The sequence below is a fragment of the Orussus abietinus genome, unplaced genomic scaffold (assembly GCF_000612105.2).
Source record: "Orussus abietinus isolate OABI.00-Male unplaced genomic scaffold, Oabi_2.0 scaffold28, whole genome shotgun sequence".
In the NCBI taxonomy this organism is placed as follows: domain Eukaryota; kingdom Metazoa; phylum Arthropoda; class Insecta; order Hymenoptera; family Orussidae; genus Orussus; species Orussus abietinus.
The window spans coordinates 23,795-37,119 of record NW_019394431.1 but is presented as its reverse complement, the minus strand read 5'-3'; the positions used below and the strand labels follow the sequence as shown (position 1 = coordinate 37,119).

Sequence of the window (13,325 nt, the reverse complement as noted above, 5' to 3'; positions counted from 1 at the left end):
TGTTCCGTCAACACGGCCCGACCCCTTCACCGCTTTCCGTACTTACGACAGACATCCTTTAAACAATGAACTATTATCCTCAGATTGTCAAATATAAAGTCCCTGATTCTCCCATTTTCTACGACCGTAAGAACCTTCAACTACAGGTGGCACAATACCACTAACGCAGCAGGGCGTTAAAGAAAAATAGGAATTTCAAATTTTCCGCATCAAGTGGACGAGGAAATAACTCACAGATGAAAACTCGGTCTGATTTAAATATTCAATCGGCCATATAATCTCATCATTAAGGTGTTGTGACGTGAAAGCGGCGGAGAAGAGGTCTCTCATGAAACTTTTCTCCGAACTGGGTGAACCGAATCGTTTCAAACTTCGCCACGCAAATATGAAGGTCCTAAGGAAGGACCCGACACCCACAAAATGGGAACTTTTAAAAAATTTGTTCATGGACATTTTGAAAATTTTGTAGGTGTGGGAATCTTCCTTGGGGCTTCCACATTGTGATAAAATGTCCACCGATTCGATGGGTCGATTTTGCAGAAAGGTTTCATGAACTGACCGTCTCAGGCGTCACTTTCGCATCCTCTTAGAGAATCGTTAGAGGAGATGATAAAATCCTGGATTTGATATTGAATGGTCTTGTTGGGTCATTGGGTCGCACCCTCTTGGGTGGGTGGATATAACTTCGGAACATGTTTTTTAATAAACTATGCAACGTTCCGTAATTCACGTTTAACGAGACAGGGTGTTCGTAGGGATTACAAGGTGTGACATTTTGTCTGTTCCAGATGACATAGAATGGGTTGGGTGGCGCTAGGGCGGCGTGTGGGTGGTGGCGGACGCCTCTCACCCATCCTCTCGCTGTCTCTCGCCTCCCTCGCCAGCTCCCTGACCCTCGGCACCTTCTGCGTCCTCACCCTCGCCCTCACCCTGGCCACCCTTGTGCGTGCCGAGAACATGTACGTATACGACGAGCCTGTATCGCGTAATCAAGGGTCTCTTGATAACGCACCATCGCCGCGAACCGGCGCCCCTAATCTTCGAAAGACGATTCGCCACCTGGCGAGTCCAGTCGTGAAAAACTGAAGAATAGAACCGAAAAGGACTCTCGATGATTCCTGACGATTTAAAATGAATTTCCGATTTTAAGATTCGATTCGGAAATCGGCCAAGGGTGTCTTCCAGGTTGATGTCCACCGTTACTTACGGTTAATTACGAACTTTACGGGGAGATCAATGGATCGATGGGTCCCCGGTTCGGTCCAAGATCGCCCATTAGGCGCGATAGGGTGCAGCCTAATTGGGACGGGAAATGGGGCTGATTAAATGCGAGATCCTCTATGAAATGACGTATTCAGCTTCCAAATATCAGGTGGCAGAATGCGTTGGCCTAGTATCGATGCAAAATGTATGGACGAGGGGCAAAATGTTTGTAGTGGGTGGCTTTCGTTTCGGGTTCTAGGAAGATCCTTGATAGCTGATAACTGGAGTAATTGCGAGCTGTTGTATAAATAGGAGAGATGGGAAGTCCTCGATCGAGGGTTTAGGGAGCCTCGGTAACCGTGGATGAAATGGTCAATTAAATTGAATTGTCATTTCAAAGGTCTCAGGGCAGAATTACTCGATTAGTGGCCATTGCTCGTAATGGCGACTATAAAACGGGATTACGGCAATGAGGATTGTTCGCGTTTGCACTATTGAGCTTCGGCTTCCAGGAGCAGCTCTCCCTGTCGCGTGCGATCGATATTTCATACATGCAACGTGTCATTTGTCAGATGCACCGATTTACTAGCAAGTGGTAGGCCGACGAGGGTGGGGGTAAAATAATGTCGCGTGCATGAGACACAGTCAACGGCTACCGTTGACGACCACGACGCTAAATCATTCATATCGTCATACTTGGTAAAAAATGAGAAGTGTTTGCCTTTCATTCAGCAAATGGCGATAGCTTCGATGGAAACTCTCGGCGTGTCTCCCGTCGACCGTTCGAATCGTCGCGTTTATAGAATTTCTCTAGAAAAAATTCAATCAATGGCAGAAGAGATTAAAAAAATATAGTCTAGGACGTGATATGCGATCATATGCCGCAGTCATTGCAAAGATCGTCCACAAATACAATGAATAAACCGAGAGCTCTATAATTTAGTCGGATTCGAAAGCCACCATTCTTGTCCATACATTTTACACCGTAAATTTGATAGGCCCAAAATTAGAGTTAAAAGTGTTCGTAGGTTAAATACGAAAATTAGAAGGCGAGCAAATTGCCCCAATTTCACGGCCGTGGTGTCACTTAATTCAGTGCCAGGGCGGAAGTAATCCCTTTTTTGGTCCGTTTGAAAGGAGCGACGCTCGCCGGGCAGAGAATGAATATGCAACGACTGATTCTGGCCTGGCAGAGGGTGTCTTTTTTAAGGGCGCGTCTTTTCCGCGAGGGGTAAAGGTTGATTCAGGCTGTGCGGCATGGCTCGGGACGATTCATCTCCGTTTCACCCGACTCTGAATTCAGTGAAACGAGACGTCAATGTCAACGGAAACATTCGGACCACGATCTCAACATCTAACCAAACTCCTTTCGGCCTTTTGCCTTTGCGGACGAGCCGGAGCCAGACCGCAGCGCAAAGTTTGATCAATCCTAATTCATTACCTAAGAGTCTAAAAAACCGCGATCTAAGAACTGCGATCCTGATGAACTCTATAAAAATCGTTTCGCAAGTGACTTACGCCGACACAAGTTTACCGACATTTTGATGTCTCGTTATTTCTCATTTTTCGTAAATGCCTGGAACAATTCGAAGTTTAGACATCTAATAAACTCTAAATAATAATTTTTACCGAGTGAACGTTTGGTTCTCCTTGTTAGATGACTCTGTTATATAAGGGTGAAAGTTATGGTTGACGATTCCCGGCATTAGCGATGATCGAATAACGAGAAATCGAGAGTTCGGCGGGTTCGGTTTCGGAAGAGAGTTGCTTTTGAGTTCTCTGAAACGGTTCCACCAGAGGTGAGACCACCCCTTTTGGCTCCCGGGGGCCTTAGGTGGTCCTGGGGGCCTCCGGTCGTTACAGTCCGTCATGTTGCAGCTTCGAAGAGGGAAAGTCGGACAAGGAGATCCTGGACAACCTGCTACTGTCGACGCGGTACGACAAGCGACTCCTGCCCCCGGTCCAAGGTACACTGAGGCCCCCGCCCCACACGCGCCAAGATGACTACACCCCCGACCTCGAACCCACTGACCCCGACAACCCCGAGCACCTCAAACATCATCGGCACTACCACCACACAGCACCACACAACCACAGTTCACTGCTCACCCCTCGGCGAACCGGTACAATTCATTCTCCTTCAAGCCTAGAGGGAACTAGGCACAGGGCTAGGCGTAGGGCGACAATTTAGAGCACCGATCTCTCCGGCAACTCTAGACGAGACTCTTCTTCGAGCTTTTCATGATCTAAGACCGATCTCGTCGACCCACAAGTAGAGCCAATAAAAGGGATTCGCAAGAACGCACCCTGTATATTTATTTAAATATGAACAATTTCAAACAGGCGGATCTAAAGTGCGATTTCTCACAGTTGTCCACGAACGCGTGATGAAGATTCTTGGCAGAAGATATAAAACGAGGTATAAAAAGCGTGGAATAAATTTTCTAAAACAAGTTAGATCTCAAAATTCCAGTTTTGCACGCAACTTTGGACGTATTTTCGCATCCATTCCCGGCGATTCGATTCCATGTATCAATTCTCCAATATTAATATCCTAATTAACAAATTCTTGTCTAACTTGTCCTTCGTACTACTTTTCGCCCTGTGTTTGACATCTTCGTGGAGTTTAGCTCACCAGGAAGTACCTCACCGTTACCCTGGAGATCGGTGTCCTAGGGCAGTTCGCAAGGCGAGCCTCGGGGGCGCAACAAGTACCGGAGCCCGCGAAAGTCGCCCTTAATGGCCCGGGGATTAAGGGTGAACCTAGGGCGGCGAAGAGATACCAGAACAGGGATCTTTTCCACGGTTCGTTTCGGCGTGAAAAAGGGATTTCTCCGAGGAAAGGCGGATCTGGAGGACGTAATCCATCCGCCATGGAGAGGGAGGTTCTCCTCGCCTCTTGCTCGGATAATTCCTCACACGCGCCCCTGCAAATCCCGACTAAGGACCCTCTCTAAGGGCCCTTGTAGTTCGAGGTTCCCAGATTTTCGGATTTCGAGGTTCCCCGACCTCCTGGAAGCTCCGGCACCTCTCGTCCCCCTGGCTCCGCTTTGCGGACTTCTTTGTCCAGCTTAAGGCTCGAGGTCTTTGAATAAGCGACGCTGCGCTCGGTGCTCCAGTTTAACCAGACAGTGACGCGATTTGCTCCCTGGTGTATCGGCGGCTTTGTGTTCCCCGTGTGTATTCGCGGGAATGTCTGCATAAAGTCGCTTTCTGTTCAATCGTTCCGAATTTGCCGACTGACGGAATGGGCGCGGTCTCCCTGCTTCAACTCTGTACGAGCATATAATGCATTGTTGGGGTGGTTTCTCCGGGTATGCTTCGATCCGGGAATATTGTTCTACTTGGCACGAATGTCCATTGACGGAGCCCTCGGTCTCGTGGCTTTGTCTCCAGGAACCGAACCTCGCGACTTTTCACGCGTCGGGATAAGCGCGACGTCAACATTATCGTTTCCGCACGTTTGGTGAATCTTCCGTTAAAGGCAATGAATTTACGCGGTTCGCAATTATCACTCGCTATCGCGCGTTCTTCTTTTGTTAACGGCCCTTCAAAGTGCCCCCTAATTTGGACGACAATTAGCAACGCGTTTAACGGAGTCATTGACGCGATACGTGTGGATCCTGTAACTACATTTCTCTATTCACGACTAATAATAAGCATTGCAGGAAGTGCACTAACTGATTTTCTAAAACAACATGAAATGTATGCGTTCGAAGAAATGTCTGACCATTGTCACTCCAGTTCTACTTCTACTTGGTTCAGCGTTGCAGGACCGCGTCTGGCTTAACGTCTCTGAAACTACTGTTCCGTCTAAGGCGCGTTTATCGCGATTTGTACTATATCCTCGTTTCCTTTAAAGTATTACTAATAATGAAATGTAGATAATATTTGGTAAATTTCATCGAATTTCAGTTTGATCCCAGATATATCCGATTGCGTTTATTATACACCTCGGAGCTAGATAGTATCAATTATATTTGAAATTACCAAAAGTATCAAGACGTAGTGTTGATAATAATATTTTGGTAAATGATAATTTTTTGGGTAATTATTGTATATTACCGAGCACAGCGTCCATTCAAATCACTCGACCGATATTTAGGCGATCGGTAAGCTTTTGGCTCGGCATTGTATCGCCTTGAGTGGCAATTGAGCTTCGCTGATTGAAGCTTGCCGAAAATAATTGGTTGGACCGAAGCGAGGCACTGCAATATGGAGTCTGCTAATAGCTTGTAGACATTACGCGTAGAAAGTAAGAGGGAAGTGAGGGAGAGAGAAGGGAATCGAGAGAGAGAGGGACTGAAAGAGAGACAGGAAGGGGAAGTAAGGGAAAGCTCAAATACGAGTAATTACATTCATTACGAAACTAGGTGCTTAAGAGGAGAGGCTACTTTAAATCTCGAAGTGTCCTCGACATATTTTCCGCGACAGGCACGTAAAGCTGTCGCCCAATTTCCACTAACTCTAATTACTTAATCTGTACACATTGGACCCGTCTCGTCGGATTTAAACATAATTATCCGTATTAAAATATAATCTTCGTCGGAAGCTCCTGCATTTCTTGCCTGACAGTGAATTATGGAATTTTATTATTTATTGATCCATCCTCTGAAAATTCTTGGAGATTCCCCTTCCTTTCTCTTTTTCGCTCCGTTTTATCGATTTGCGTGAAACGAGCTTCGGGAATTGCCTATCGTGTTTAGAGAAATTAGGACAACTTGTAGTTCTCGTCCGAAAGGGTGTTTGATGACTTCTAGCGAGGTGACGCGAAGTTAAAAAATATTTAGACATCCACTCGTTACGTCAAGTACACAATACACACTTGCAGTAAAACGCAGTTACCGGTAGCTAGGTTCACTCTTAATTTGACATGAAATATCTCTCTAGGAAATTAGGTTTTCATATGAGCATTTTTAAAAGTTTTGGCACTACCCCTTTAGAAAGGCACAATAAATGGCATCAGTCAGGGATGTCAGACTCTTAGATTTCGTCTGGAAGGAAATTCGCCGATTTTTTTAACAGAGCAAACCTGCAATTAAAGAAGCACATAATTTTGCAATCTGCGAGGTCGTGCTCGCGATGCTCGCGGGCCGACTTTGTCGTTGTGGAAAGCGTGGTTTTCTTACCCTTTCTTTCCCCAGCCTCGTGCTTAGCTCAATCTGTATAGCCAGAGTTTCTCCGCTTCAAGATACACCCACGAAATGAAGAGTACATTGTGCTCGGACAAAGGGAAAGTATTCCTTTTGTGTTGCGCTTTTGTGGGAGACTCAATTTACCATGATAATACAGCCGCACGGAGCTCGAACCATGATGCTAATTATAATCATTGCGTTGATGTCGATATCAACGGCGATGCAAATAATGACGATCAATGAGGAGAAATTTATGTCAGAGATTTTCTGGTCTAGGAGAGAAATGGCGTTTATCACGGTGCGGTGCATGTATTAGGGCAGGACTAGTGATTAATTTGATAACTTCGATAGAATATAAATGGACGGACTTATAATCAAAATTAGCTTCCTAGGAAAATGAAGGAATGCAATACAGATGGGTAGGTAACAACGAAAATATCTGATCGGTCTGGATATTTCGCATTCTTATCTTCGAGCTAGGAAGAAGTTAAATGCAAACGTTGCAATTAACGCGATAGGCCAAATGAACGCCATAAAAGATTGCAAATGTCCGCGGGGCAGGAAAAAGGAAAGCCACGGTGGAAACTGCTCTTTAATCCAGCCTTAGGTCGTTCCTAGGCACGTCGCTCATGAGAACCGGGTTGAAAGATAAAGAGATACGAGACGCCAGAGGTCGGTTGGCATGAAAGGTGCATAATTCAGAGTTCATTATGTAGAATGCACGTGGCCAGGCTTTAAGCCCCAAATTTTAGCCCGGAGCGACCTAATTTCTCAGGCCCGAAACTCTCGGCTTTTTTGCGAGGCCAAGACTGCAACTGGGCTTTTCAGCCAGCTCCTCGAGCGAAAACAATATTTCTCGAACTCGCCAGGGAAAAGAAGCTTCAGGCGTCGTAGGGTTCTCCTATCTAGGAAATGCTTCGCCTTATCACTCGCCAGAACTCTTGAAAGCACCCTTTCGGTCCTGTCGCCTGCTTTCCGCAAATTCACGCAGACGAGCAAGTGATATCGGTTAGTAGAAACTGTTGCAACGCACTGATCTCTGTTACGATTGAATTGCAGTAAGAACGGGTTGCAAGGTTCATCCACACGCGAACACCAAGGAGAGACACTTTACAAGCGAGACACCGATTTATCCGCTTTGCCGATCCAACGCGGAGGTTTTCCACATTTCAGGGAACCAGCGGTGAAATACGAGAGAAAATAAGGATAAGAGGGGAGTAAAAAGGGAATTAGTTCACTCTTAAAAGTGTACCTCACATTTTTTTTTTCAGCCGGAGAGCGAAAGAAAACACGCACTCCGAATGTAAAAAATGGTCGGCTCGAGGGGATACTTCGGAGATATTAATATTTTTATATCTCACGTTTCACGTTTCTACTTCTAACTGCTGTAACTAGGGTATGAGAATCGGAGCTTAAAGCACCGCAGAGGATGCACTCTTAAATATTTTCTCTCAAGTTTCGTCGAAGCCTTCCCATAATCCAGACGACTGACAGCTTTTCAAATTATTGAGAATCCAGAAGGAATTATTTATCCCCGGTCACGCGAAAAGCTTTCGTATTATATTTATTACCCGCCATCGCGGTAAGAGTAATTAACAGGTGAATGGAATCGGAAATTAATTAAACATGGACTTGTGTCTACATATCGCGGTACCAAGAAAAACGATCTTTGCTACTCCTTCGGGATTCCAAATATTTGGAATATTTCCGGCTCGGGGTCTCTTTTGCGAGACCTCGTCGCTCTAATTATAAACTCTCCCCGCACACCGTCGAACCAATCCACATCCAGTTAAACGACTTCATCTAGAAATACCTCCCCAATTAATAAGTAACCTTGCTAATTAAGCGACCGCCATGCGGCAATGATTTCCCGGAGGAATGTTAAACATTGAGGTAGGTAAGTGTCGCGCATAGACCCGTTCGACTCCAAAGAGGCCAAGATAATCGAGGAAATCGGAAAACCTCGTCTTAAATTACGCTTTCTCCAACACTCATATATCTTGAGCACCAGACGTCGAAAATGAACCACTAAACGTCATTTCCAGAAAATCCTCGCCCATTTAATGTAACTCTATTCTCGGCCCATCTCTCTTGTACGTTTCGATCAAGAATGCACTGGCCTGTGCCCAACGCTCTGATATTTATAACATGGATACGAGAAAGTCATACTCCATGGAAAGATCTAACATTGGTTTTAGTATTAGGCACTGCGATCGTTAAACCGATGTATTTTACATAATTCATCTTAAACCTTATTGGCTGAATTTTCTAAATTAGTGTCACTGCCACGAGACATCCATTCCCTTAAAAACAATTTAAAAGTATACAGGAATTCCTACGTCAGGTTCCATCATATAATTTAAAAACTAGTAACTAATTTTGCGGAACATTTGCGGAATAGAGCTAACGCTCATGCAAAAATGTTCAGTAGTGTAACCATTACGAATGTATAATTTTTGTTATAATTTTCTATTTTTCTGCAATAATCTGCAGAATCACTTTCAACTCGCTTCAACGGTAGTACGATTGGTATGTAGAATTTTGATGTCCATATTATAGATATCAGTTGTCGCTGTACCCGAGACATTACGCTTAGCGTAATTGTACGGAAAGCGTAATTTAGGAAATTTTGACACTTGGACCTCGAGTGTGCAGTCCTAGAGTGATTTTGAAAGTCGGTGGTCGCAGCTCGGAGCAAGGGCGGCGCGTGAACCAAAATGGCGGCCGAAGACGCGGCGGGTGGTCGGGAACACAGGTGGCCAAGGCCTCTTCGGTGTTACAGATGCGGATTTCTGCTGCGGAATGCAACGGCCCACCGATGTCAGACTGACAAACCAGTCGGCGACCGACCCCGAGCAGAACCAGAACCAGAACAATTACCACTACACGCCGCACCAACACCTCCGCACTCACCTTCGCGGTCCGTCCCAAAGCTACTTTCTAACCTAAAACTCTGCCCGAACCTGCCGCGGTGTTCACACCGTTCACAGCGAGTCGCGGCCCAGTTCGCACGGGTGCCAGGCTGCCTGCTCGAAGTCGACCTTTCGATATATCGAACTAGTCTAGGCCCACCAGAGACTTCGTCCGGCCATTTCCTCCCCCGAACAGCCTGAGAACGGTGTTCCCAGCTTTATACCAGCGCCGAGTCGCATCAGAATTTATATTTCCATTTAGCAAGTTGATTTCCCTGCACGATCGTTCGATAGATCCCCTGCACCTGTTGGTTTCGGCCATGGCGACCTGGAAGATAGGGTACCTTGAACCCTCCTTTCCTAACCAATTAAAGGTACGACAAGTACACAGGTGGAAACTCGTAATTCGGTACACATTGTCTGGAGGCAGCTTCTTTCGATTCGCTATCTTCGGTTCTCCTTTATCAGGAAGGATCTATTTCAGGAGATGATTTCATGATCATGAACCCGCCTTCTGCGAAGAATACCGTTCGAAGTGCATTCGGCGGGATGAGGAGTATCACCCATTCATGAATCTCGTTCAAGAGCGAAATCACTCTTGCGATCAGCTGGACCTCGAGTGACCTCTTACGGATGCTTTGCTATCGTAGTTTCATGAGTGGACTCTCCGTGAAGTTTTCTTTTGGGCCTCGATGGCCTCGATATTGTATCAACTCGGATGGATGTTATCGACTTGGTGATTTATTAATGATACTTCGCGTCGGACAGCTTGGATCCTGAGCGAACTGTACATCCGTGGTGCGGGGTCAAGAGGTCGATCGATCCCCCGAGGACGGCGCACTTTGCGGGGAAACCGGCACCGGTTTTCCGGAGGATGCTCGTGTCCTTTTCGTTGTTTTTTTTTTCACCTCCTTCTTGCTTTCCTTCGTTTCTCCCCATTTTCTGCCCGACACGCGAGGATGTACGTCGCGTCCGACCTCTGCCCCGGTACACGTCACTTACACTTAACACGCGCGGAACCATCCGCGTTGCGGTGTGTCACTGTCTCGTTGTTTCCCCTCTGTTCCTCGTTACTTTTCCGCGGTTCCCCGGAACCGTGTCTTGCGATGCGAATGGCTCTAGATGTGGCTGATCATCCCCATCTTCGACCCCTAGTCATCGAGATTTCTATGCGCGATCATGCGACGTCATCTCCATCTCGGAGTCTCGGGGAACCCCAGGGTAGAGTAAGATAATGTACGGAGATAAGATAATGTACGGAGTAAGATCATTCATGGAGTGAGATAATTCACTGAAAGATCTACACCGTTAAAAATATAATATGCACGTCGAAGCTCTTGCAAAGTACAATATTTCAACATTTTTTACACAATCGTGTTTGGGATTCTAGTAAACGAGTTTATGAATTTTAGAGGTTACGTGTTTATGGGTAGTTTTCGAAATCCGTTGTATACTAATTTTCGATCACGTACACGTACGTAACGATATGTATTTTAAGAGAAGTGCGTCATGTTACATTTATTAACATTTAATATCTTTTCTCATTTGACTGTTTCTTTCAAAATGATGAATAATATTGTACGAATTCTCGCGTAGAAATGGCGTTCACTGAAATGTAGCGCATTTCTCCAGTTCTCCATTCTAAGTATCAAAATGTTTTCAACGGTGTAATTCAGCCGGTATCAAGAAACTCGGTAGAGTTTCGAGCCAAATACATTTTTAAGCGAGTTAATTTAACGAAAACTATCCGGGGTAGTGCTAATGGCGTCAGGTTGTTAATTGGCTTTCGCATGATTCTGGGTTAATCCCCCATGGCCTTCGTTCGCCATTTCGAAGTAACACGCGGTAATGAATTCCCAGGTAATAAATGCGGTTTTTAAAAAGAGAGGCAGCTTCGCTTAACGAACGTCGAGTAACGCCTCGCAAGACTTCTCACGAGTTTCATTAACTTTGTTCATCCCGGCTGTTATGTTTACGACCTGTTTGCAGTGAGTTACTGACCTCGCCTATCCTGATTATCTTACTTTATTCTTCGCCCACGAGAGCGGCAAGGGAAGCAATTATTATTATCTCATGATAATTTGAAGTGAACTTCGGTTTGTGGTGTCGATCATCATCGACCTCTCGTTATCATCGACAGGGACCCTAGATATAAGCGATCGTTCACTCGCGGCTAGTAACATCTTCAACCCAAACTTCACAATGCGATTCGCCCCATTTAAGAGCAATTCCTCGCATTCTTCATCAAGTCACACCTTCAAGCTCATCAGTATCAAAGGAAAATGAAGACAAGAAAACGCGAGCTGATTCGATGGCGAAGTATCGATTTTGCAACGATACCATGCCAAGATCAAGTAACCCTCGAATTGTTTAGGAATTCTTCCAATTCTTCTTATCACATTTCTCCAATATACTTTTTTTTTATCTTTATTCTTTCAATAAAAATCCCATTTATTAATTGTCAGACCAGTGTACCTCGTCGTCGTGGTCGGAAAAAGTTGTCGCGAGATGGCCACCTGTCGCGTCGCGATTCCAAGTTCAACAATGAGCGGCAAGCTCGAAAATGCTGAGAATTGTTGCACAAGCAAGATGACGTGCTTAACGGCAATATCGGGCTTATCAAGGTAGCGTGGCCCAACCCTTTCGTGCTCCATTCATCGATCCTTGCTTACTTGTTACGTACATACGAGCGACCTTAACCGGTTGGTGGTGTCACTATTTTTGCCGTTAGATAGTTGCGATCGAATTAGCCGGTGCCGTGTATATATTGCATATGGGTTGCACGACAGGTGCAACTTGAGATGTTAAAGTACAGTTTGTAAGAGGTGCCCGGTAAACGGAGCGGTACACGAGAGGTCTCCGAAGGCAATATTTCCGCATTAGGTTAGACTCACTTTATCTACGTCGGTGATAATGAAGGTATATACTACTTAGAAGTGCACTCCAGGTAAACCGTCGGTTTTGGTGCGCCGAATCAATAGTCGTTTAGGAGGAGCAATTCCCGATATCGCGTCGCGCCGAGAAAGACAATGAACGCGGTCGATTTATTTAAGCAAATTACCCGGATAATTGAAATCCTCCCCAGATACGGTAAAAGGCACCTTTTCTCGTGCGGAGAAAAATATCGACGACTTATCTAAATGCTAAGAAGCTCGATTTGTCGCGTAGATTTAATATACCCGTGTCGAGTCTCCATGTAGCGGACACATTTGATGATCGGACATCTAAGGCGGCGTGTCAGGGTAGGGGAACTTGAAGAAATTTATTGATTTCGCTCATTCCTCTCATTGCATCTCGACAACGTTCACCGAGTCATCCATGGCCCATCAAACTACATGTACACATGCATGCGGTGATAATGTAATCGATAGTCGTGCAGGAGGAGCAATGCCCGATATCGCGTCGCGCCCAGAAAGACAATGGACGCGGTCGATTTATTTAAGCAAATTACATGGATAATTGAAATCCTCCCCAGATACGGTAAAAGGCACTTTTTCTCGTGCGGAGAAAAATATCGATGACTGATCTAATTGCTAAGAAGCTCGATTTGTCGCGTAGATTTAATATACCCGTGTCGAGTCTCCATGTAGCGGAAGGCGGCGTGTCAGGGTAGGGGAACTTGAAGAAATTCATTGATTTCGCTCATTCCTCTCATTGCATCTCGACAACGTTCACCGAGTCATCCATGACCCATCCAACTACATGCACACTGACGAGATGGCAAGACACGACCGCATACTACGGAATGACCAACTAATCTTATGTCCCACGTGTCATCTACACCACAGTCCTCCCCGAATCGCGAAAATCTACTGCATAGTGCAATTCCGGGGTCAAATCATCCTCCACTGGTTTCACGTAGACTAGATTCACGGTTATTGCACCAAAAATGGAGCCCGCTTGGGACTCCGTATGAATTTCAATGAACTGCGCAAAACGGAGTCCTAAGTGCGGTCCAAGCTTATCACTAGTATCAAGCTGCTGCATGATCACTGACGAAGCTTCGGCTAGATCCAGCAAATAGTCTTGATAGACGCAATAATTAGTTACAATTTGTCTGTGTACAGATGTAGAG

The 13,325-nt window shown here is 45.6% G+C and overlaps 1 protein-coding gene across 16 annotated transcripts in view; it reads left to right on the top strand.

Annotated features, from left to right (window-relative positions):
• Positions 1-13,325, top strand: part of LOC105701173 (trypsin-1) — an 88,512-nt gene that overhangs the window by 58,282 nt on the left and 16,905 nt on the right. For 11 of the 16 annotated variants that reach the window (XM_012427649.1, XM_012427648.1, XM_012427647.1 and 8 more), the window contains exons 3-4: positions 789-959; positions 3,082-3,326. In XM_012427649.1, the coding sequence (XP_012283072.1) occupies positions 799-959; positions 3,082-3,326 (406 nt within the window). In that variant the 5' untranslated portion in view covers positions 789-798. Of the gene's footprint in view, positions 1-788; positions 960-3,081; positions 3,327-13,325 lie in introns of those variants that run through there. The other 5 variants (XM_012427658.2, XM_012427662.2, XM_012427660.2 and 2 more) reach the window with 2 other exon arrangements.